A 26,450-nucleotide genomic window follows, 5' to 3' on the forward strand; every position below is an offset into this window, starting at 1 on the left:
ATGGATCTGGACCAAACTTGACACAAAAATGCCATATGCCTAAGTATGAACACAGATGGAAATAGAGGAAATAGACCTTAACATTTGGGATTTGTAGTTACTGGGATTTATAGTTCACTACAATTAAAGAGCATTCCGAAACCCACAAACGACAGAAATGGGGCAAATTTCCCACACAGAACCCCCATGACCAACAGAAAATACTTAAGGCCATCCAGTCCAACTCTCTTCACCAGGGCAAGAAAATGTAATCAGAGCCCTCCTGACAAAGAGCCATTCAGTCATAAATATAGATAGATAGATATGATTCTCACACACAGAGAGAGATATAGTATCACAGATTTGAAAGAGACCCTTAAAGAAGGACCATGGTATGTTGCATATTCCAGAGTAGGCAAACCAGACACTCTCCACATCAACACTGACAAAGAAACAACAAGAAATACTGTTTACTCACAAGCATAAAGGAATTACATATATTAGAAACCAACACTTTCTCATTACTTTATTTTCCAGATCACCAGACTGAGCCACAGCAACGCGTGGCAGGGGATGGCTAGTTTCAAAATAAAAATCTATATAAATAAAAATGCAATGTTCGTATGTGGGATTAGCATAACTCAAAAACCACTGGACGAATTGACACCAAATTTGGACACAATACACCTATCAGGTCAACAAGTGACCATCACTCATAAAAACAATGGAAAACACAGTAGAATGGACTTAAAAAGCCAAAGAAGTAAAAAATACATTACAACGCATATTCAAAACCACACACACACACATACACAAATATACACACACACATACACACACAAAACACATATGCATAGACTGTGCCACATCAACGCGTGGCGGGGGACGGGTAGTAGATACCAATAAAATTACATTAATTGAGGCATCAATAGGCTAAATGTTTCTGAATATTTAAATAAAACTGTAATTTAAGATAAGACTGTCCAACTCTTATTAAACCATTATTCTAACCTCCTTCAATTTAAATGTACTTATTATTAAAATAATAAATATAATAAAATAATAGAGTAAAATAATGAAAATGCAATAAAAACAGTAATAATAGAGTAAAATAGTAAATGTAAATAGTAAATGTAGTAATAATAGGATAAAATACTGTAAATGTAGTAATAATAATAATAATAATAATAATAAGTAGATTAAAATAATAAATGTAATTAAAAAACTCAAAAATTACAACAGCAAAACAACAGAGAGTAAACAATCAGGCACATCTAATCACCTCTCAACAAAAGATTCCCCCAGGCACTGCCAAGCCATCAAATGCTAATTAAGGTGGTCAGTTGAAACATTCACACCTAGCTCCAACAGACAAGAGTTCTTTGTCCCACCCTGGTCATTCCACACATATAATTAACCCATTTTCCTACTTCCAACAGACCTCACTACCTCTGAGGATGCTTGCCATAGATGCAGGTGAAACATCAGGAGAAAATTATAGCCCAGAAAAACCTACAACAACCCAGTAATAATAATAATAGGGTAAAATACTCTAAATATAATAATAATAATAATAATAATAATAATAATAGAGCAAAATAATAAAGAGAATAATAATAGAGCAAAATAATGCAAATATAATAATAATAATAGAATAAAATAATACATGTAATAAAATAATACTAATAACAGAGTTGTTGTAGGTTTTTCGGGCTGTATGGCCATGTTTTAGAATCATTCTCTCCTGACGTTTTGCCTGCATCTATGGAAGGCATCCTCAGAGATTGTGAGGTCACAACCTCTGAGGATACCTGCCATAGATGCAGGCGAAATGTCAGGAGAAAATGCTTCTAAAACATGGCCTTATCGCCCGAAAAACCTACAGCAACCCAGTGATTCTGGCCATGAAAGCCTTCGACAATATAATTATCGTATTATTATTGGCGGCTGCTCTTGAGATACCAACAAAGCGGATTCTTCCTTGCCCTCTAAGCATTTGCTCCCCAGATTATCTCCGTAGTTTAGCCAGAGCCACAAACTTGGTATTCTAGCCAAATGCTAAATCGTTTTACAGTCTTAAGGCTTAAACCTCAGTTTTGAACAGAGATGTTTAGAAGCGTCCAGCCTTCGCTGGATATGCAGCCAAGTAACTGCTTAGCCTTATGGTTTTTATATAACTATGTGTGATGCTGCTGGCGCACAAAAATCACACATTTCTCAACAAATAATACGTCAAACTGGTCTGTGAACTTTGCATCAGGTGATGTTTGTTGCTTGTTTGCTATGTGCCTTCAAATAGTTTCTTATTCTAACACTAAAGGTGAACTAACCATGAGGTTTTCTTGGCAAGATCTATGCAGAAGGGGTTCGCCTTTTCCTTCCTCTGAGGCTGAGAGAGTGTGACTTGACCAAGATAGGTTTCTATGGTTGATCAGGGATGCAAACAAGTTCTAGAATCATTCAAATCATGCAGGATGACTATCTGTTGGAAGGACTTTAACTATGTCTTCCTGCCTGACAGAATGGGGTTGGACTGGATAGCCCTTAGGGTCCTTTCCAACTGTATAATAATAATAATAATAATAATAATAATAATAATAATAATAGTAGTAGTAATAATAATAATAATAATGTTTTATTTATATCCCACTACCATCTCCCCTGGGGACTCAGTGCGGCTTACATGAGGCCAAGCCCAAAGTACAACTGTATAATGATAATGATAATGATAATGATAATGATAATAATAATAATAATAATTTATTTATACCCTGCTACCATCTCCCCAAGGGACTCGGTGCGGCTTACATGAGGCCAAGCCCACAGTACAACTGTATAATAATAATGATAGTAATAATAATAATAATAATAATAATAATAATAATTTATTTATACCCCGCTACCATCTCCCCAAGGGACTCAGTGCAGCTTATATGAGGCCATGCCCACAGTACATCAATAAACAAAGGCAACAACAAAATAATCAATACAAAACAGTTAATATAAATCTCATAAACAAAAAATAAAAAAATAAACAATAACAATAACACACAAGCATTTAAAAACCTATGGCCGGGCCAAATGTAATAATTAAAAAAAAATTTAAATGCTATATGATGCTATGATTTTAGGACTACCATCTGTCAGGAAAGCTTGGGTTGTGCTTTCCTGCCTGACAGAATGGGGCTGGATTGCATGGCCCTTAGGGCCCTTTCCAACTGTATGGTGTTATAATTTATGGTTCTAGGACTGGATGGCCATCTGTTGGGAAGGCTTGGGTTGTGTCTTTCCACCTGACAGAATGGGGCTGGATTGGATGGCCCTTAGGACCCTTTCCAACTATATGGCGTTATGATTCTATAGTTCTAGGACTGGGTGGCCATCTCAGGAAGGCATGGGTTGTGTCTTTCCACCTGACAAAATGAGGTTAGACTGGATCGCCCTTAGGGCCCTTTCCAAATATATGATACTATGATTCTATAGTTCTAGGACTGGGTGGCCATCTGTCAGGTTGTGCCTTCCTGCCTGAAGGAAGGGGGTTGGACTGGATAGCCCTTAGGGTCCTTTCCAACTGTATGATGCTATGATTCTATGGTTCTAGGACTGGGTGATCATCTGTCGGGAAGGCTTGGGTTGTGTCTTTCCACTTGACAGAATGGGGCTGGATTGGATGGCCCTTGGGGCCCTTTTCAACTATATGGTGTTATGATTCTATGGTTCTAGGAATGGGTGGCCATCTGTTGGGAAGGCTTGGGTTGTGCCTTCCTGCCTGACAGAATGGGGTTGGACTGGATCACCTTTAGGGCCCTTTCCAACTGTATGATTCTATGGTTCTAGGACTGGGTGGCCATCTGTCGGGAAAGCTTGGGTTGTGTCTCCCTGACAGAATGGGGTTGGATCCTTTCCTTTCCAACTGTATGATGCTATGATTCTATAGTTCTAGGAATAGATGGTCATCTGTCAAGAAGGCCTGGATTGTGTCTTCCTGTCCAACAGATTGTGGTTGGACTGGATGGCCCTTGGAGGTCCCTTCCAACGCTATGATTCTAAACTTAAATACATTTTTTCTTGTAATAGGCCCAAGACTTCTCAGCTGCCTAGCTCTGAACATTCAGAGAAAGATAGCCAGGACATGTCAGGGTTCAGCGACTGCAACGAAAAGCCATAGATCGGAGTCGCCGATGACAGCAGCAGCTCCAAATAACGCAGAAGCTGGAGCCGCAAAATAGTGAGAAATAAATTGAGGACCAGAAAGGAAAAAAGGGAAGAGGATTTAAGAGATGCCAGCAGTTAATGGGTTTGCAAGCGTAACCGACACACAGATAATCCTATATCCTCGTCGCTAAACCCGGGGATAAACGACAAGGCACTTCTTTGGCCTCTTGACGGTCCCCTGGACCGCAGTGTCCAGGATTTAGACATCATTTCCTTTGAGTTTGCTCCGGAGCTGGAATTCTGCTTAGAGAATTCAGGGAGTTAAGGAAATGCAGGTTTTAGGAAAAGGAAACTGACACTTTTGTGCAGAACCTTCACCATAAAAAGTGCTTCAACACCTGGTTGTTTTTGAACCCAACCTTTGGTTTTGGGATATTTTGACCTCTAGTTTTGTTTTCCAGGGTCTTAAAACAGAGATCTTACAATCTGGAAGTGCCATAAGTCCTCTTTCTATGACTATTATTATTGTGTTGTTGAAGGATTTCATGGCTGGAATCACTGGATTGCTGTGAGTTTTCCAGGCTGTATGGCCATGTTTATAATATTATAATGCACTACAATATAATACTAGTAATAAAAATACAATATTATAATTATATATTTACATTACATGTAATATTACGAATAATATTACAATATAATGGTATAGTGCAATATAGTAATATACTAGCCATCCCCTGCCACGTGTTGCTGTGGCCAACCTTCCCTCCCTCTTTCTCTCTTTCTTTCTTTCTTTCTTTCTTTCTTTCTTTCTTTCTTTCTTTCTTTCTCTCCTTCCTTCCCTCCCTCTTTTTCTTTCCCTTCTTCCTGTTTCTTTTTTCGCTTCCTTTGCTCTTTGGTTTCATCCTTCCTTGTCTCTTTCCTTCCTCCCTCTTATTCTCTCTTTCTTCCTCTCCTTCCTTCCCCCTTTCACTTTTTTATTTCCTTCTCTCCTTCCTTCATTCTCTACTCTTCTTTCTTTCTTTCCTTCTCTCCTTTCCTACTTCTTTCCCTCTTTCTCTCCCTCCTTTTCTCCTTCCTTCCTTCTTGCCTTGGGCTTCCTCTCCTCTTCTTTCCTATCTTCCTTCCTTCCTACTTGCCTTGGGCTTCCTCTCCTCTTCTTTCCTATCTTCCTTCCTTCCTACTTGCCTTGGGCTTCCTCTCCTCTTCTTTCCTACTTACCTTCCTTCCTTCCCTCCTTCCTTGGGCTTCCTCTCCTCTTCTTTCCTACCTTCCTTCCTTCCATCCCTCCTTCATTCTTGCCTTGGGCTTCCTCTCCTCTTCTTTCCTACCTACCTTCTTTCCTTCCTTCCTGCCTTGGACTTCCTCTCCTCTTCTTTCCTACCTTCCTACCTTCCTTCCTTCTTTCTTGCCTTGGGCTTCGTCTCCTTTTCTTTCCTACCTACCTACCTACCTACCTTCCCTCCCTCCCTCCTTCCTGCCTGCCTTGGGCTTCCTCTCCTCTTCCTTCCTTCCTTCCTTCCTTGGGCTTCCTCTCCTCTTCTTTTCTACCTTCCTTCCCTCCCTCCTTCCTTCTTGCCTTGGGCTTCCTCTCCTCTTCTTTACTTCTTGCCTTCCTTCCTTCCTTCTCTACCATTCTTTCTTTCTTTCCTTCTCTCCTTCCCTCCTTCTTTCCCTCTTTCTCTCCCTCCTTTTCTCCTTCCTTCCTTTCTTTTTTCCTTCCCTTCCCTTCCTTCCTTCCTCCCCCCTTTCTGTGTATGTGTTTTGTGTGTGCATATGTGTGTATTTATTTCTGTATATCTTTGCGTATATATGTATATATGTTTGTTTGTGTATATATGTGGTTGCTGTGGACCACATGGGGGTTCTGTGTGGGAGGTTTGGCCCAATTCTATTGTTGGTGAGATTCAGAATGCGCTGTGATTGTAGGTGAACTATAAATCCCAGCAACTACAACTCCCAAATGTCAAGATTCTATTTTCCCCAAACTCCACCAGTGTTCACATTTGGGCATATTGAGTATTTGTGTAGAGTTTGGTCCAGATCCATCATTGTTTGAGTCCACGGTGTTCTCTGAATGTAGGTGAACTACAACTCCAAAACCAAAGGACACTGCCCACCAAACCCTTGCAGTATTTTCTGTTGGTCATGGGAGAACTGTGTGATAAGTTTGGTTCAATTCCATTGTTGGTGGAGTTCAGAATGCTCTGTGGTTGTAGGTGAACTATAAATCCCAGCAACTACAACTCCCAAATGTCAAGGTCTATTTCCCCCAAACTCCATCTGTGTTCACATTTGGACGTACTGAGTGCTTGTTCCAAGTTTGGTCCAGATCCATCATTGTTTGAGTCCACAGTGCTCTCTGGATGGAGGTGAACTACAACTCCCAAACTCAAGGTCAATGTCCACCAGCAACTACAATACCCAAATGATAAAATCATTTTTTGAGTGAAGGACATACATTGGGTTGTTAGGTGTCTAGTGTCCAAATTTGGCGTCAATTTGTCCAGTGGTTTTTGAGTTCTGTTAATCCCACAAACGAACATTACATTTTTATTTATATAGAGTGACAATTTTTGGTGACAGTGCATAACGTTGTCAGCAATCCACAAAACAAAACAGGAGTCTCCTGTCTTTTAGAGCAAAGGCTTTCAACCCCATGTGCCTGGACCCAAACATGCGCATGAATCACAGATAATGTGCCTTATGTAACCGGCACACGCGGCGATGCTCTCGCCCAAACTGCACAGCAAACACAAATCTGGAGAGCACTGCCAAGAGCTGAGCCCAGCTGCAACCATAAAGGCACTCAAAAGGCTTGCCTTGATAGAAGAGACAGCGTGGATTTGGGGGGGAGGCGAAGAAAAAGCCGCCCCAACTCCTGAATGGACCAAGGCAAACAAAGCCCTTGCAGTGCGACAGAAGAGACGTTGGCCTCCACATGGTGGCATTCAATTAAAAACGCTCAAATACGAGACAGACGCCTGACCACGATGCCAAAACCATCCATATTTCATTAAAAAGATAAGCCCATCTAGCACATCTGCAGTCCCATCTGCTCTCATCCATCTCTTCCACAAGAGAAAGAAGTAACAGCTATTACGATGGCAGTTTTTAGTTTAGTTCAGGTTGGGACCCGGGGGGGGGGGGGGGGATGTCACAAGGGGGTGTCAGAGGGGTCATCAAAAACCACCAGAAAACACAGTATTTTCTGTTGGTCAATGGGGGTTCCGTATGGGAAGTTTGGACCAATTCTATTGTTGGTGGGGTTCAGAAAAAACGAAATGCAAAGATACAGAATGGGGGAGAGCAGTACATGTGAAAAAGATCTTGGAGTCATAGAGTCATAGAATCAAAGAGTTGGAAGAGACCTCATGGGCCATCCAGTCCAACCCCCTGCCAAGAAGAAGGAATATTGCATTCAAAGCACCCCTGACAGATGGCCATCCAGCCCCTGTTTAAAAGCTTCCAAAGAAGGAGCCTCCACCACACTCCGGGGCAGAGAGTTCCACTGCTGAACAGCTCTCAAGTTCTTCCTCATGTTCAGATGGACAACAAGTTAAACATGAGCCAACAATGTGATGCGGCACCAAAAAAAGCCAATGGGATTTTGGCCTGCATCAATAAGAGCATAGTGTCTAGATCTAGGGAAGTCATGCTACCCCTCTATTCCTCCTTGGTTAGACCACACCTGGAATACTGTGTCCAATTCTGGGCACCACAATTGAAGAGAGATGTTGACAAGCTGGAATGTGTCCAGAGGCGGGCGACTAAAATGATCAACTGTCTGGAGAATAAGCTCTATGAGGAGCGGCTTAAGGAGCTGGGCATATTTAGCCTGAAGAAGAGAAGGCTGAGAGGAGATATGATGAGGGCCATTATAAATATGTGAAAGGAAGTCACAGGGAGGAAGGAGCAAGCTTGTTGACTAGGACGCGGAACAATGGCTTCAAACTACAAGAGAGGAGATTCCATCTGAACACGAGGAAGAACTTCCTGACTTGAGAGCCGTTCAGCAGTGGAACTCTCTGCCCTGGCGTGTGGTGGAGGCTCCTTCTTTGGAAGCTTTTAAACAGAGGCTGTATGGCGATCTGTCAGGGGTGCTTTGAATGCAATATTCCTGCTTCTTGGCAGGGGGTTGGACTGGATGGCCCATGAGGTCTCTTCCAACTCTTTGATTCTATGAATGCTCTTTGATTATAGGTGAACTATAAACCCCCAAATGAAACATCAACCCCCCCTCACCCCATCCCCACCAGTATTCAAATTTGGGCATATTGGGTATTTGTGCTAAATGTCATCCAGTGAATGAAAGTACATCCTGCCTATCTGTTTGTTTGTTTTGTTCTGTTAGAAATGTAATACAATGGTATGGTTGCTGATGACACGATAAATAAATAAATAAAATATCAGATATTTATATTACAATTCGCAACAGTAGCAAAATGACAGTTTTGAAATAGCAACAAAAATAATTGGGGGTCACACCACAACATGAGGAACTGTATTAAGGGGTCGCGGCATTAGGAAGGTTGAGAAACTCTGCTTTTGTTTATGAGGCCACAGAATTGCTTTGCCTAAATCAAGGGTCCTCAAACTAAGCCTGGGGGCCAGATACGGCCCTCCAAGGCCATTTACGTGGCCCTCACTCAGGGTCAACCTAAGTCTGAAATAACTTGAAAATACAGAACAACAAGCAGGCCCACACTTCCCATTGAAATACCCATAAGTTTATATTTGTTAAAATTGTTCTTCATTTTAATTATTGTATTACTTTAAAGTGTTTTTTGCACTACAAATAAGATATGTGCACACACCTAACATCCCAATATATGTCCTTCACTCAAAAAAATTGATTTTGTCATTTGGGAATTGTCATTGCTGGGATTTATAGTTTACCTACAATCAAAGAACATTCTGATCTCCACCAATGATGGAATTGGGCCAAACTTAGCACACAGGGCTCCCATGGCCAACAGAAAACACTAGCAGGTTTTGGTGGGCATGGATCTTGAGTTTGGCAGTTGTAGTTCATCTACATCTGTGGACTCAAACAATGACGGATCTGGACCAAACTTGGCACGAATATTCCATATGCCCAAATATGAACACAGATGGAGTTTAAGGGAAATAGACCTTGACATTTGGGAGTTGTAGTTGCTGAGATTTATAGTTCACCTACAATCAAAGAGCATTCTGAACTCCACATGGCATACAGGACTTCCATGACCAACAGAACACACTGGAAGGGTTTGATGGACATTGATCTTGAGTTTGGGAGTTGTATTTCACCTACATCCAGAGAGCACTGTGGACTCAAACAATGATGGATCTGGACCAAACTTGACACAAAAATTCCATATGCCCAAATAAGAACACAGATGGAGTTTGGAGTAAATAGACCTTGACATTCGGGATTTGTAGTTACTTGGATTTATAGTTCACTACAATAGCATTCTGAAACCCACAAACGACAGAAATGGGGCAAACTTCCCACACAGAACCCCCATGACCAACAGAAAATACTTAAGGCCATCCAATCCAACTCCCTTCATCAAGGCAAGAAAACGTAAACAAAGTCCTCCTGACAAAGAGCCATCCAGCCATAGAGATAGATAGATAGATAGATAGATATGATTCACACACACACAGATATAGTATCATAGATTTGAAAGGGACTCTTAAAGAAGGACAATGATATGTTGCATGTTCCAGAGTAGGCAAACTAAACACTCTCCATATCAACACTGACAAAGAAATAGCAGGAAATACTGTTTACCATAAGCATAAAGAAATTACATATATTAGAAACCAACACTTTCTCATTACTTTATTTTCCAGATCAACAGACTGGGCCACAGCAACGCGTGGCAGGGGACAGCTAGTAAATCTATATAAATAAAAATGCAATGTTTGTTTGTGGGATTAACAGAACTCAAAAACCACTGGACAAACTGACACCACATTTGGATAGCACACACCTAACATCCCAATGTATGTTCTTCACTCAAAAAATTGATTTTGCCATTTGGGAGTTGTAGTTGCTGGGCTTTATAGTTAACCTACAATCAAAGAGCACTCTGAACTCCACCAATGATGGAATTGGCACACAGGACTCCCATGACCAACAGAAAACACAAGGGTTTGGTGGGCATTGACCTTGAGTTTGGAAATTGTAGTTCACCAACATCCATGAAGCACTTTGGACTCAAATAATGATGGATCTGGACCAAACTTCGCACGAATATTCCATATGCCCAAATATGAACACAGATGGAGTTTGGGGGGGGGGGAGGGGGGGAGGGGAATAGACCTTGACATTTGGGAGTTGTAGTTGTTGGGATTTATAGTTCACCTACAATCAAAGAGCATTGTGAACCCCACCAACGACGGAATTGGGGCAAACTTCCCACACAGAACCCCCATGACCAACAGAAAATACTTAAGGCCAACTCCCTTCATCAGGGCAAGAAAACATAATCAAAGCCTTCTTGACAAAGAGCCATCCAGCCATAGATAGAGATTGATATATATAATTCACAGACACACATATATATGGATATGACAGATGCAATATCCTAGATTTCAAAGGGACCTCTAAGGAAGGACAATTATATGTTGCATGTTCCAGAGTACACAAACCAAACAATCTCCACATCAACACTGGCAAAGAAAGAGCAAGAAATACTGTTTTCCCACAAGCAGAAAGAAATTGCATATATTAGAAATCAACACCTTCTCATTATTTTCCAGATCACCAGAGTGGGCCACAGCAACGCATGGCAGGGGACAGCTAGTAAATAAATAAATAAAGCCAATGCAAACAAAACTTAAGGTCAAGGTTGTCATGGTTCAGACCCAACTTTGAAGGCACGGAACAACCAACTGAATGGCGAAAGAACTATTTCAAGCTGACACTAAATCACCCACAAACACATGAGAGACGGATGAACACAACTAAGGCATCCTTACCCCAGATATAAGAAACACTTTGCAGAAGTCCAGCACGGGCAAGATCTGCAAAAAGCTGGCAGCTTCAAGAGTATCCTGAAGGTTGTCCATGTTGAGAGAAAGCTTGGCGGTATAAATAAAATCTATGATCTTCTTCAAACCTATTTTGTTCACACCGTGGAGTTTGATGCACATTAAGTCTTGTTCTTTCATCCCACCTGGGAAGGAAGTTCAGATAAAATACAGTTAGAGCTCAAAAGGTGGAACTTCTCACCGGCAGAAATGCGCTTCGTCCACATTCACTGTACCTGTGAACATGGCCTTGAAGTAATCGCTAGCAGAGGCCATCATTGCCCTGTGAACCGGAAACACTTCATCCCCGTCGCCTGGCACTAGCGTCACGTCACACAGCAAGCCTTCTATGCGCAGCTGGTCAAAACCCTACAAGAGAAAAGAGCGCATGAACAGTTCCGCTTGGTCACATGGAGATCTCTCTCGACCACAAACCAAAGGCCGCTTCCCAAAGGCCCACAGTATGGAAAGGAAATGGAACCGGAAAAGAGGAAAGGGATGAGCAAAGGGAAGGGGAGAAAGAGAAAGAAGGGAAGAGAAAGGAAGGGGGAACAAAAATGGGAAGGAAGGAAGAAAAAGAAAGGAAGACAAAGGAAAGAAAGAAGGGAGGGAGGGAGGAAGATGTATGAGGGAATGCAAGAGAAGGAAAGGAAGGAAGAAAAGAGGGAGAAGGTATATGAGGGAAAGGGAGGAAAGAAAGAAAGAAAGACTGAAGGAAAGAGAAAGGAGATGAAGAACAAAGGGGCAAAGGAAGGGAGGGAAGAAAGAAAAATAAGGTAAGACAAAGTAAGGAAGGAAGAAGGAGGTAGGGAGGAAAGAAGGAAGGAAGGAAGGAAGGAAGGAAGGAAGGAAGGAAGGAAGGAAGGAAGGAGAAGGTATATGAGGGAAAGAGAGGAAGGAAAGAAAGAAAGAAAAACTGAAGAAAAGGAGATGAAGAACAAATGGACAAAGGAAGGGAGGGAAGAAAGAAAAATAAGGGAAGACAAAGTAAGGAGAGAGGTAGGGAGGGAGGGAGGGAAGGAGAGAAGGAAGGAAGGAGAAGGTATATGAGGGAAAGGGAGGAAGGAAAGAAAGAAAAACAGAAGGGAAGAGAAAAGAGGAAGAAAGAAAGGGCAAAGGAAGGGAAGAAACAAAAATAAGGGAAGACAAAGTAAGGACGGAGGGAGGAAAGGAAGGGAGAGAAGGAGGGAGGGAGGAAGAAAGGGAGGGAAGGATGGAGGAAAAAGAACGATAGAAGGAAATAGAAAAGAGATCAAGAAAGAAAGGGCAAAGGAAGGGAGGGAAGAAAGAAAAATAAGGGATGACAAGGGAGGGAAGGAGGGAGGGAGGGAGGGAAGGAAGGAGGGAGAAGGTATATGAGGGAAAGGGAGGAAGAAAAGAAAGAAAGACAGAAGGAAATAGAAAAGAGATGAGGAAAGAAAGGGCAAAGGGAAAGAAGAAAATAAAATAAAGGAAGACAAATTAAGGAGGGAGGGAGGGAGGGAGGGAGGGAGGGAGGGTAGGTAGATAGGAAGGAAGGAAGGAAGGAAGGAAGGAAGGAAGGAAAAGGAAAGAAGATGAAGAAAGGAAGGGAAGAAAGAAAGAAAAATAAGGGATGACAACATAGGTAGGTAGGTAGGTAGATAGGTAGGGAAGGAAGGAAGGTAGGTAGGTAGGTAGGAAGGAAGGAAGGAAAAGGCATATGAGGGAAAGAGAGGAAGGAAGGAAAGAAAGAAAGAAAGAAAGAAAGAAAGAAAGAAAGACAGACAGAAGGAAATAAAAAGGGAAAGGGCAAAGGAAGGAAGGGAAGAAAAAATATGGGAAGATAAAGAAAGGAGGGAGGGAAGGAAGGGAGGAAGGAAGGAAAAGATATATGAGGGAAAGGAGGAAAGAAAGAGCCACAAAGAAAATGAAAATCCAGGCAACAGTGGGTAGATATGAAGATATGCCTCTATCTATCTATCTATCTATCTATCCATCCATCCATCCATCCAGCTAGCTATCACGCAGTCTTCTTGCCTTTCATAGATGCCAACATCCTAATTCTACACTGATTTTAATCCTAAATTTCTCACTGCTTCTTCCTACCCAGTTCCTGCAATCTGAGTTCTCGATCAAATCAGTCCAACTATTTATCATCTTTCCTTGCAAGCGGCACCTGGCTCACAACCAATGACCGGGACCCTGAGATTTGCTTAGGGTTCATTATCGTGTTCTGAAATATTCATGATAAAAATGGAAAGCAGTGTGGGCTTATTATTGCCTTCCTTGGCACATTTCTGCTGATGCAGGTGCAAACCCATTTTGAGAGATCTTTTCCTGCTTTTTCTTTCTAATTCAAAACTGACCTAAAAAGCCATGGGGGAAAAAAAAAGAAGATCCAGACAGGGAAGCTCAAAATATATCAAAGGGAAGAGATGCACAATAGGAAAATGGAGGGCAAGGAAGTGAGTGAAGGCAATGAATACTGAGCAGCAGCCGGGCAGACCTCAGCAAGGTGCTGTGAGTTTTCCGGGCTATCCGGCCATGTTCCAGAAGCATTCTCTCCTGACGTTTCACCCACATCTATGGCAGGCATGCTCAGTGGTTGTGAGGTCTGTTGGAAACTAGGCAAGTGGGGTTTATATATCTGTGGAATAATGTCCAGGATGGGAGAAAGAACTCTTGCCTTGGAGGCAAGTGTGAATGTTGTAATTTTGCCACCTTGATTAACACTGAATAGCCTTGCAGCTTCAAAGCCTGGCTGCTTCCTGCCTTGGCAGAATCCTTTGTTGGGAGGTGTTCACTGGCCCTGATTGTTTCATGCCAGGAATATTATTTGGGAACACAGAAATGCTGGACTACTCTGACAACCAGAACAAAGAAAGAAAAGGAAGGAAAAACAAAAGGGAGGGAGGGAGGGAGGGAAGAGAGAAGGAAAGACAAAAGGGAAGGGAAGGAGGGAAGGAGGGAGGGAAGAGAGAAGGAAAGAAGTATGAAAGAAAGGAAGAAGGGAGGGAAAAAGAGGGAGGGAAGGAAGGGACGGGAGGGGGGGAAGGAAGAAGGAAAAAAAAGGAAGGAAAAACAAAAGGGAGGGAGGGAGGGAAGGAAGGGATAGAGGAAAGAAAGAACGAAGGAAAGACAAAAGGGAAGGGAGGGAGGGAAGGAGGGAGGGAAGAGAGAAGGGAAGAAGTATGAAAGAAAGGAAGAAGGGAGGGAAAAAGAGGGAAGTAAGGAAGGGGGAGGGGGGAGGAAGAAGGAAAGAAAAGGAAGGAAAACCAAAAGGGAGGGAGGGAAGGAAGGGATAGAGGAAAGAAAGAACGAAGGAAAGACCAAAGGGAAGGGAGGGAGGGAAGGAGGGAGGAAAGAGAGAAGGAAAGAAGTATGAAAGAAAGGAAGAAGGGAGGGAAAAAGAGGGAGGTAAGGAAGGAACGGAGGGGGGGAAGGAAGAAGGAAAGAAAAGGAAGAAAAAACAAAAGCGAGGGAGGGAGGGAAGGAAGGAAGGAAGGAGAAAGGGGGGAAGAACAAAGGAAAGAGGGAAGGAAGGACGAAAGGGAGGAAGGGAAGGAAGGAGGGAGGGAAGGAGGAAGGAAAGAGAGAAGGAAGGAAGGATAGGATGTTGAGAGAGAGGAGGGCCTGAGAAAATGGCCAAGCGGCGGCATCTGGCCTCGGGCCTGAGTTTTCCCATACTTGTACTATATGCTTTGAGTCTCTTTTAAGAGAGGAAAACAGGGTATAAATAAATACAATAACAACAATAACAATTTCCCTTTGATTCGACTTTAATGTCTATGTATGATTCCCATACAATCCTTTAGCAATGCATGAGAGTCCCCTGGCTAGTAATGCTCAATGCCCCTCCCTGAATTGAAAATCCTAAGACTGCATAGAAGGGTGGCAAAATGGACCCAGTGTTGTGGATCTACAACCCACATTTTGAAAAACACATGTTCACCAATGTTTTGGTTGGATTTTCATATATTCTCTGGATGGAACATTACTTTGTTTTGTGTGGCATTATAGCATCATGTTTTGCTGAGCTCCCAAAGCTTCATCTTTTTGTTGTTGTTATTGTCTCCGTCCCACGCTCAGCCTTTAGGTTTGTAAAATAAATGGGACAGCTTTTGTTATGATTTTTTCCCATGACAATTTGCATATAAAATAACAGGCAAGGCCTGTATCTTAAGAACTCCTCAATATTACAGTGCATTCCAAGCATAAATCAGTGTTACGTTTCAATAATGAATAAAGATTTAGTAGTTAAAACAGCAGCAACACAACCGTGTTTTATGACTTAAAGGTTTCCCCTTGACATTAAGTCTGGTCATGCCTGACTCTGGGGAGTGGTGCTCATCTCCATTTCTAAGCCAAAGAGCCGCCGTTGTCCGTAGACACCTCCAAGGTCATGTGGCCAGCATGACTGCATGCAGCCCCCTTCCCTTCCCACTGAAGTGGTAGCTAATGATCTACTCACATTTTCATGTTTTTAAACTGCTAGGTTGGCAGAAGCTGAGGCATCCTGCTCCCTGGATTTGAACCGCCGACCTTTTGGTCAGCAAGTTCAGCAGCTCAGCAATTTAACCCACTGCACTACTGGGGGCTCCCTGTGTTTTATGAACAAGGCCGTGAACTGTAATGTAAACTTAGCTTAGCTTAATAAATAAACGCATAATAGCTTAGCTTAGCTTAATAAATAAACGCATAATAGCTTAGCTTAACTGAGTTTAGTTTAGTTTAGGTTAGCTTAATAAATAAAAAGTAATAGTTTAGCTTAGCTTAGCTTAATAAATAAACAAGTAATAGCTTAGCTTAGCTAATAAACAAGTAATAGCTTAACTTAATAAATAATCAAGTAATAGCTTAGCTTAATAAATAAACAAGTAATAGTTAGCTTAGCTTAATAAATAAACAAGTAATAGCTTAGCTTATCTTAGTTTAGGTTAGCTTAGCTTAATAAATAAACAAGTAATAGTTAGCTTAGCTTAATAAATAAACAAGTAATAGCTTAGCTTATCTTAGTTCAGGTTAGCTTAGCTTAATAAATAAACAAGTAATAGTTTAGCTTAGCTTAGCTTAGCTTAATAAATAAATAAACACGTAATAGCTTAGCTTAGGTTAGCTTAGCTTAATAAATAAACAAGCAATAGCTTAGCTTAGCTTAGTTTAGGTTAGCTTAGCTTAATCAATAAACAAGCAATAGTTTAACTTAGCTTAGCTTAATAAATAAACACGTAATAGCTTAGCTTAGTTTAGCTTAGCTTAATAAATAAAAAAGTAATAGCTTAGCTTAGCTTAATATATAAACAAGTAATAGTTAGCTGAGCTTAGCTTAGTAAATAAACACGTATTAGCTTAGGTTAGCTTAGCTTAATAAACAAGTAATAGCTTAGCTTAGCTTAATAAATAATCAAGTAATAGCTTAGCTTAGCTTAGTTTATCTTAGCTTAATAAATAAACAAGTAATAGTTAGCTTAGCTTAGCTTAATAAATAAACAAGTAATAGCTTAGCTTAGTTTAGCTTAATAAACAAGTAATAAATAAACAAGGACGAGGATATGGCTGAAAGATTTCGGCCCAAGGTGAGGTCTTACCTGGAGTACGACGGAACTGTGCGTATTGCTGGTGAAAAACCTGGTGGTGCCTGTCTTGGAGGATTGCAGGTGGGCAGACACCCCCATATCGCTGCTCCCCAGAGAGACTTTCATGTGAGGGTCCTCCTCCTCGACCAGGGATCTGGAAGGCAAAGCAGACGAGAGCGGTCTTCAGCCCCGGCCTGTTCCCAGCCCACCCTCCAGAACGGACACCCTCCGAGGGAGTCAGACCGGATCACACTTCCGAGGCACCACTATTAAGGGTTGAAATGTGACACTCTCCTGGCTAGTCTGACTTTCCAGCTTTGTTCCAAGAAGCTTTACAACTCCATCTACATTTCGGTTGTGACATAACCAGTACCACTTGCACCTATAACCTCTGACCAAGGTGTCAAATAAGTTGTATTTGCAAGAAGAATTATCCGTTATTTAAGCTGTGAATGAAGTGTTGGTTACTTCCAGCATGCGCATCAATGCTGCCTTAATACAGGTTGAGCGTCCCTTATCCGAAATGCTTGGGCTCAGAAGTGTTCTGCATTTTGGACTGCAGAATACAGTCGTCCCTCCATGTTTGAAATTTTGACTTTTGAGGAATTTGAATATTCACAGATTTGACTAAAAATGTTCCTTCTAAAGCAGTGGTTCCCAACCTTTTTTTGACCAGGACCACGTTCACTAGGGACCACTTAAAAAGGACCATTTTGACCAGGGACCACTCTCCAATTTTAGTACCAAAAGGGTTTTTGCTCAACTTCAGATTCGGTTTGGTTATTTGGGGTGCTGATTCACAAAATTGCATTGGATAAACCACATCAGCTCTAGTTTCTGATACAGAACAGATGCCATCCAGAAGTCGCCATCTGCTCGCCTACAGAAAACCATATTTATCTAGAGCTGATGTGGAAGTAGTAACCTTTCATGAGGTCCTCCTGGTCGATCGTAAGCCGGATCAGGGTATAGGGTGGCAACCTGTGCTGGATGGGGCTGCATTCCTCCTGAAGTCACAGGTCCGCAGCTTGGGTGTCCTCCTGAACTCAACACTTACGCTTGAAGCTCAGGCGTCGGCAGTGGCCGGGAGGGCCTTCGCACAATTAAGACTCGTACGCCAACTGCGACCGTACCTGGTGAAGTCGGATCTGGCCAGGGTGGTCCATGCCTTAGTCACCTCGATTGGATTACTGTAATGCACTCTACGTGGGGCTGCCCTTGAAGACGGCCCGGAAATTTCAATTGGTACAATGGGCGGCAGCCAGGTTACTAACTGGTGCGACTTAAAGGGAGCGGTCAACCCCCTTGTTTAAGGAGCTACATTGGCTGCTGTTCATTTCCCGGTCCCAATTCAAGGTGCAGGTTCTGACCTACAAAGCCCCGAACGGTTTGAGACCCGCCTACCTGCGTGACTGCATTTCCGTGTACAAACCCACACAATTTCTTCGTTCATCTGGAGAGGTCCTGCTCTTGCTCCCACCTCCCGCGCAGGCGCGATTGGTAGGGACGAGGGAGAGAGCCTTCTCGGTGGAACTCTGGAACTCACTTCCCAGGGATATCAGGCATGCCTCAACATTGGCAGTCTTTAGGAGCCTGAAAATGTGGCTGTTCCAGTGTGCCTTCCCGGAATAAGGAAATAATACCCAGCAAAATGTCCTCAGAATTTCACCCTATCCTAGTTTACCCTATCTTGTTCATGCCCAGCATTTTAAATTTTAATTATTACATTTGGCCTGGCCATAGGTTTTTAAATGCTGTATATTATTGTTATTGTTTATTGCTTATTGTGTATTTTTGTTTTTGAGTTTTATTTTAACTGTTTGTATTGATTATTTGTTATTGGTAGCGGGGTACAAATAAAGATTATTATTATTATTATTATTATTATTATTATTATTAACTATTCATTGGATTGCGCTCCGCTCACTTCTTTTCAAACCCTCCTACCAGATATATCATACCTTGTTTATGCCCAGCGTTTTATTTATTTAATTTTAAACTATTACATTTGGTCTGGCCATAGGTTTTTAAATCCTTGTGTGTTATTGTTTATATGTGATTTATATTAATTGTATTGTTTTTGTTTATTGCTTTCTTGTTTTATTGATGTGTTGTTGGGCTTGGCCTCATGTGAGCCGCTCCGAGTCCCTTGGGGAGATGGTGGCGGGGTATAAATAAAGTATTATTATTATTATTATTATTATTATTATTATTATTATGATTAGTCAGCCTCTTCCCTCCCGACATCACCATTGCCTCAGCACTATTAGAGGATTTTGCGAGACCAGTCGCTCTCATTGCTGTGTAATTTCAAGACAACGGTGTAGTAATGGTGAGGCTGTGAACCATATTTTCATTCTTGGGGACCACTGGTGGTCCATGGATCACAGGTTGGGAACCACTGCTCTAAGGAACCCCTAGGTCAGTGGTTCTCAATCTGGGGTCCCCAGATGTTTTGGGCCTACAACTCCCAGAAATCCCAGCCAGTTTACCAGCTGTTAGGATTTCTAGGAGTTGAAGGCCAAAAACATCTGGGGACCCCAGGTTGAGAACCACTGACCTAGGTCAACTTCATGCTGGAAGACCTAGGGATTTCTAGACCTATCACCTCTTTAGGAATCTCAAGGTTCTCCAATGCAATCCTATGGTCAGATTCCAGCTGGAAGACCTAGAAACTGCACACTAACATTTGGGGAAAACCTTGTTTCTTACTCATTCACTAGTTCTGCTTGTTTATTTCTCAGTTCTTCAATCGCTCTCCAACCAAAGGCAAGGCAAACTAGCCAAAGAGTGGAAAAATTATTTCAGATCATGGAATTTTTTATTTTTTTTTGGATTTTAGTCTTCCAGACAAGGGAGGCTCAACCTGTACACAGCAGTCTCAGTGTTTGTCCATGCATCTTGTGATGTATCAAACTCTCATTTAATTTAACACTCAGAAACACACCAAGAAAGACCCTGATGTTAACATGCAGGTAAATACATTGGCCTCAAAATCAGCTCCTGAAATTCCTTCAACTGCAAACGGTCTCCAAATGCAAGTGAACATTATACTTAAATTTAATTTTATCTCCATTTGAAAACCAAGTTATTTTAAAAATAATTCCTGTAGACACGTGTTTGCAATGATATTTCCTTCTGCTATCGAAGGCTGTCATGGTCGGAATCACTGGGTTGCTGTTTGTTTTCCGGCCTGTCCGGCCATGTTCCAGGAGCATTCTCTCCTGACATTTCACCCACATCTATGACAGGCATCCTCAGAGGCTGAGAGATGTGTTGGATAGAATCATAGAATCATAGAATCAAAGAGTTGGAACAGACCTCATGGGCCATCCAGTCCAACCCCCTGCCAAGAAGCAGGAATATTGTATTCAAATCACCCCTGACAGATGGCCATCCAGCCTCTGTTTAAAAGCTTCCAAAGAAGGAGCCTCCACCACAGAGTTCTACCGCTGAACAGCTTTCACAGTCAGGAAGTTCTTCCTCATGTTCAGATGGAATCTCCTTTCTTGTAGTTTGAAGCTACTGTTCCACGTCCTAGTCTCCAGGGCAGCAGAAAACAGGCTTGCTCCCTCCTCCCTATGACTTCATTTCACATATTTATACATGGCCCTTATCATGTCTCCTCTCAGCCTTCTCTTCTTCAGGCTAAACATGCTGAGCTCTTTAAGCCGCTCCTCATAGGGCTTGTTCTCCAGACCCTTGATGATTTTAATCGCCCTTCTCTGGACACATTCCAGCTTGCCAATATCTCTCTTCAATTGTGATGCCCAGAATTGGACACAATATTCAGATGGAATCTCCTCTCTCGTAGTTTGAAGCCATTGTTCCGCGTCCTAGTCTCCAAGGAAGCAGAAAACAAGCGTGCTCCCTCCTCCCTATGGCTTCCTCTCACATATTTATCATATCTCCTCTCAGCCTTCTCTTCTTCAGGCTAAACATGCCCAGCTCCTTAAGCCGCTCCTCATAGGGCTTGTTCTCCAGACCCTTGATCATTTTAGTCGCCATCCTCTGGATTAGTCCATTAAATGCTATTCCAGGTGGCCAACTGCAACATCCACACTTGCGTCCAACAAACAAAGAGTTCTTTCTCCCACCCTGGACATTATTCCACAGATATATAAACCCCACTTGTGTAGTTTCCAACACATCTCACAACCTCTGAGGATGATTGCTATAGATGTGGGTGAAACGTCAGGAGAGAATGCTTCTGGAACATGGCCAAACAGCCCGGAAAACTCACAGCAACCCAGATATCAAGGGAGACCACATCTAATTAAAGGAATTTCTGAAACGTGATAATTTTTCAGGGATTCACCAAAGCCACAGATAGTTTGGAGGAGGATCCGCCATACAATCAAAAGACTCTAAACAAGTAAAAATAGGTTGGAAACATAGATGTGAAACACACAGAACATACAGAGTGCAGAAATGAAAAGTCTGCTTTGAAAAATGTGACCGCCCAGTTACCTATGGAGAGTGTTGCTTCTTTTAGCATGCAGCGCAGTGCGTGGCCATTAACAAAAGCAAATCCGCCCCCAAAAACCTCATGTCACATCTTGATTAATTGCATAAACCATCTACACAACCCTAATCCGAGGATTTGCTTCCCACGTTGTTTTTGTGCCAGAAAATAATTGTTAGGGGAAAGCTGATTTTTTTTAAAAGGGAGGAGAAACAAATACGAAAGCAATGGCTGAATGACAGCGATTAGATGTTGTATTTTATTACAGAGCAGGCTTGGAAACCACTCCAGACCTGTCCCACCACATCGGTAACAAGCAAAGCTTATCCAACAGAAAGGAGTCCACGTTAGAAACAATAATTTGGCTTGAGAGGCGGCAGTTTCTATATTGGATTTAAGCAAGATGAATTCAAAGGTAACTACTATTCCTGAGCTCTGCGTAGGTTTGTGTTCGCAAAACTCAAAAAGTAGTCGGTCGAGTGACTTGACAATTCGACACGACGTTGCATTCCAATACGCGCATGTTTTTATAGCAAAATGAAATTTTGACTCAATGTTGCACTTGAAAATATGCCTGTATTTGGAGTAAAACTAGCAGTCTGCGTATAGACAAAGTGGAATCTGTGATGCCCAAAGCAACCTCTCACAGGCTAGTTTTCATTTTACTTCAGCAGTATAAGAAATTTATTTATTTATTTATTTATTTATTTGCAACACTTATATGCGCCCTTCTCACCCTGAAGGGGACTCAGAGAGGCTTACAAGATATATAGGTAAAGGTAAAGGTAGTCCCCTGACATTAAGTCCAGTCATGTCTGACTCTGGGGTCTGGTGCTCATCTCCATTTCTAAGCCGAAGAGCCAGTGTTGTCCGTAGACACCTCCAAGGTCATGTGGCCGGCATGACTGCATGGAGCGCCGTTACCTTCCTGCCGGAGCAGTACCTATTGATCTACTCACATTTGCATGTTTTCGAACTGCTAGGTTGGCAGAAGCTAGGGCTGACAGCGGAAGCTCACGCCGCTCCCCGGAATCGAACCTGCGACTTTTCGATCAACAAGCTCAGCAGCTCAGTGCTTTAACCCACTGCGCCACCGGGGGCTCCTTTACAAGGTATATATATACAAGGTATATATTACATACAATATATTATATTATTAGCATAGTACAATTTTTTTGTCGTGTCAGGAGCGACTTGAGAAACTGCAAGTCGCTTCTGGTGTGAGAGAATTGGCTGTCTGCAAGGAAAATAATTTCTGGCAAAAACCTCTTTTTCATTTCTTTCCTTCCATTCCACATAGACACAGCAACGCAACGCAGGGTATTGAATTGAATGATGTGTTTTCTCAGTTAATATGTGTTTGAAAAAATACTTTTATTTACTATCTCATTTATTTCATATCAGACTGAGACACAGAAAAGTGTGTTCGGATTTAGCTAGTTGCTTGATAAAAGATTTTAAAATAATGATAGCAATAACCCAGCCTTGCAGGACAACCTCTTGCCGGGATGTAGACATTATGATAATGACGGGGAAGAGGAACTATTCAAATGTTTAGTCCCATCACACAATGCTAGTGTTTGTCAAGTGTCTCGACTTCAAAACACAGAGAGGGGTATACAACAGTCCAAGGTCTAGCCAAGCAACAAAATTCGAAGGAACAAGCTAAAGCGAAAGCCAAATATGCAGTCCAGATTCAAGAGTCTATGACCAGAAATCCAATGAACAAGGTGGAGTCCACAAGTCCAGAGCCGATGTCCAAGAGCAGTCCAGATTCCAAAGGAGCAAGAGAGTCAAGCTTCCAAAGTCTTGGCATGGAGACTGAAGATGCAGCCAGCAATCAGGAAACACACTCCACTCCCTTAAATCTGCTTTCACAGCTGATCCCTGTTGCCGCCTCTCTTCTCAAAAATCCTCGCTGATCTCCTCAGTTTACCTCTACCTGCTCAATCGAGATTCCTTGTGTTTGGTCATCAGGCTAAATCAGTGGTTCCCAACTTTTTTTTTAATCAGGGACCACTTGACCAGGTTTCAGAGGAGTTGCCTAAGACCATCGGAAAACACATATTTCTGATGGTCTTAGGAACCCCTTTGGCAGAAAAAGCAGAAGATTAAAGAGATGGGCCACAACTAACAAAATGAAGTTCAACAGGGATAAATGTAAGAGACTCCACTTTGGCAGAAAAAATGAAATGCAAAGATACAGAATGGGGGACGATGCCTGGCTCGAGAGCAGTATGTGTGAAAAAGATCTTGGGGTCCTCGTGGACAACAAGTTAAACATGAGCCAACAATGTGATATGGCGGCAAAAAAAGCCAATGGGATCTTGGCCTGCATCAATAGGAGCATAGTGTCTAGATCCAGGGAAATCATGCTACCCCTTTGTTCTGCCTTGGTTGGACCACACCTGGAATATTGTGTCCAATTCTGGGCACCACAGTTGAAGAGAGATATTGACAATCTGGAATGTGTCCAGAGGAGGGCGACTCAAATTATCAAGGGTCTGGAGAACAAGCCCTATGAGGAGTGGCTTAAGGAGCTGGGCATGTTTAGCTTGAAGAAGAGAAGGCTGAGAGGAGATATGATAGCCATGTATAAATATGTGAGAGGAAGTCACAGGGAGGAGGGAGCAAGCTTGTTCTCTGCTGCCCTGGAGACTAGGACGCAGAACAATGGCTTCAAACTACAAGAAAGGAGATTCCATCTGAACATGAGGAAAAACTTCCTGACTGTGAGAGCTGTTCAGCAGTGGAACTCTCTGCCCCGGAGTGTGGTGGAGGCTCCTTCTTTGGAAGCTTTTAAACAGAGGCTGGATGGCCATCTGTCAGGGGTGCTTGAATGCAATATTCCTGCTTCTTGGCAGGGGGTTGGACTGGATGGCCCATGAGGTCTCTTCCAACTCTATGATTCTAGGATTCCAAGATCTCTCCGCCTGTCCTTCTCTTCCTTTTTGGAAAGAGACAGCAAATCCACCAAAACCCCTCTTCCGCTGTGATCCAAGGGGAGGACTATTTCTGAGACTTCAAGTGGAGAAGGGGAGAGCAGGCGTGGTAAGCACATAGTAACATGGTGCATATGTGCAGGCAAGGGAGAACATGCAAGGCTGGAGGGAGGCTCATGCCAGCGAGTCTCTTCAAGGCATGGGGGTTCTGTGTGGAAAGTTTGGCCCAATGCTATCATTGGTGGGGTTTAGAATGCTCTTGGATTGTAGGGGAACTATTAATCCCAGCAACTACAACTCCTAAATGTTGAAGTCTATTTTTCCCAAATGCCACCTGTGTTCACATTTGGGCATATTGAAGATTTGTGTCAGGTATGGTCTAGATCTATCACTGTTTGAATCCCCATTGCTCTCTGGATGTAGGTGAACTACAACTACAAAACTCAAGGTTAATGCCCCCCAAACGCATTCTCCCCTACGTCCCACCTCGTAATCTAAGATCATCCGGGGAGGACCTGCTCTCGCTCCTGTCAATAGCACAGATGAGTCTGGCAGGGACGAGAGACAGGGCCTTCTCGGCTGAGGCCCCCTGACTATGGAACACACTCCCAAATGAGGTAAGATCTGCTCCCTGCTTTTAGAAAAAATTAAAATCATGGTTTTGGGACCAGGCCTTTGGGCAGTAGAAGTAAATGTATGCAGCATTTCAGAAAGACAATGACTGGAACGGTGATTCGATGGACGAGACTGTTTTATTTTTTTAATGATTGTTTTATTGCTTGATTTATGTCTAATTCTAGTGTATAATTGTAATTGTTTGTACTGGCATTGAATTTTGTCATTACTCATCTGTAAACCGCTTTGAGTCCGCCTCGGGGTGAGAAAAGCAGTATAGAAATACTGTAAATAAATAAACACTTCTGTGTGCCAAGCTTGGTTCAATTCCATCGCTGGTGGAGTTCAGAATGCTCTGATTGTAGGTGAACTATAAATCCCAGCAACTACAACTCCCAAATGACAAAATCAATCCCCCTCCAACCCCACCAGTATTCAGATTTGGGCATATCAGGTATCTGTGCCAAATTTGGTCCAGTGAATGAAAATACATCCTGCATATTAGATATTTACATTACAATTCATAACAGTAACAAAAGTACAGTTACGAAGAAGCAACAAAAATAATGTTATGGTTGGGGGCCACCACAACATGAGGAACTTGTTGTAGTATTAGGAAGCTTGAGAAACACTGCCTTGGAGTCAACATCCCTCTTGAGTTGCTTTGCCCAGAACTGGACACACGGTTACTATTCCAGGTGAAAAATTCTAACCAAAGAAGAAAACAGAAACACCATGACTTCCTTTGATCTGAGCACTAGACTCCTTTGTATGCAGGCCAAAACCCCATTGGCTTTTTTAGCTGTTGCATCACATTAGTGGCTCATGTCTAACTTGTTCTCCACTAAGACTCCAAGGTCTTTTTCACAAATAGACTGTTGTTGAGGCCGGCGTCACCCATCCTGTTATTTATGCATTTTGTTTATGAGAAACACTGGCACATTTTGCACTCACTAAAGCCGGCCAATGAAACCCTCATCCATCCTTAGCCCTGCGATTGGGATAGACGGCCTTTCCCTTCAACCCTTTCGTCATTCAATTAACAAGAAGGACACACACCTAGCCCAACCTCAGCCTAGTAAATAACCTTGGCTTTCAGGATGCAGAGCCCATGCCAATGTCATTGCTTGAGACGTGAGCATTTGTCTCAACGCCAAGACACACAAAATTCAAGGACATGACCAGAAAGTTCTTCCGGATGTAATAGAGGCACGTAGTGTTTCCAAATTCCATATTCCAAAGGGAAACCTTGCCACTTGGTCTCCTTAGACATGCACAGCCAACTGCCAGGACACACAGAAAGATGAATAAATACCTAAATTACCAGCGACTTACAATTGAAAGTCCAATACATCAGGATTTCCAAAAACTAATTTTCTTTTATTTCCCCTGGATAGGTCATCTCTGAATCCAAGGAGGGGGAAAAAATGAATGCATCAACCATTTGGCGTTTTATTCATACTCGTTAATAATAACCTACCAAGTGCTACAATTAATTAGGTAATAACAAATGCAAATGTATTGATTGGCGTTTCCTAGTAAGCAAATTATGCCTCCACCAGGAATTCTGGAAAGGAGGAAAGTTAATTCACTTTCAAATTAATTCTATGGCTCCGATCAATAAGTGGCATTACTTTTTGGGGAGGGAGTATTTTTAAAGCCATCCAGTTGGGACTTTTTAATCAGCATAAAAGTCTCTTAAAGGCAAATAAAAACAGATAACTGTAATTCATA

General features: G+C 42.3%; 1 protein-coding gene across 6 annotated transcripts in view; it reads right to left on the reverse strand.

The window, feature by feature from the left end:
* KLHL13 (kelch like family member 13) overlaps positions 1–26,450 on the reverse strand; it is a 115,793-nt gene that overhangs the window by 10,487 nt on the left and 78,856 nt on the right. For all 6 annotated transcript variants that reach the window (XM_060756073.2, XM_060756076.2, XM_060756075.2 and 3 more), the window contains 3 exons: positions 16,707–16,848; positions 11,394–11,526; positions 11,107–11,303 (listed from right to left, as the gene is read on the reverse strand). In XM_060756073.2, coding sequence (XP_060612056.1) covers positions 11,107–11,303; positions 11,394–11,526; positions 16,707–16,848 — 472 coding nt within the window. The remainder of the gene's footprint in view (positions 1–11,106; positions 11,304–11,393; positions 11,527–16,706; positions 16,849–26,450) is intronic.

This window comes from Anolis sagrei, chromosome 10, assembly GCF_037176765.1.
Source record: "Anolis sagrei isolate rAnoSag1 chromosome 10, rAnoSag1.mat, whole genome shotgun sequence".
Classification (NCBI taxonomy): domain Eukaryota; kingdom Metazoa; phylum Chordata; class Lepidosauria; order Squamata; family Dactyloidae; genus Anolis; species Anolis sagrei.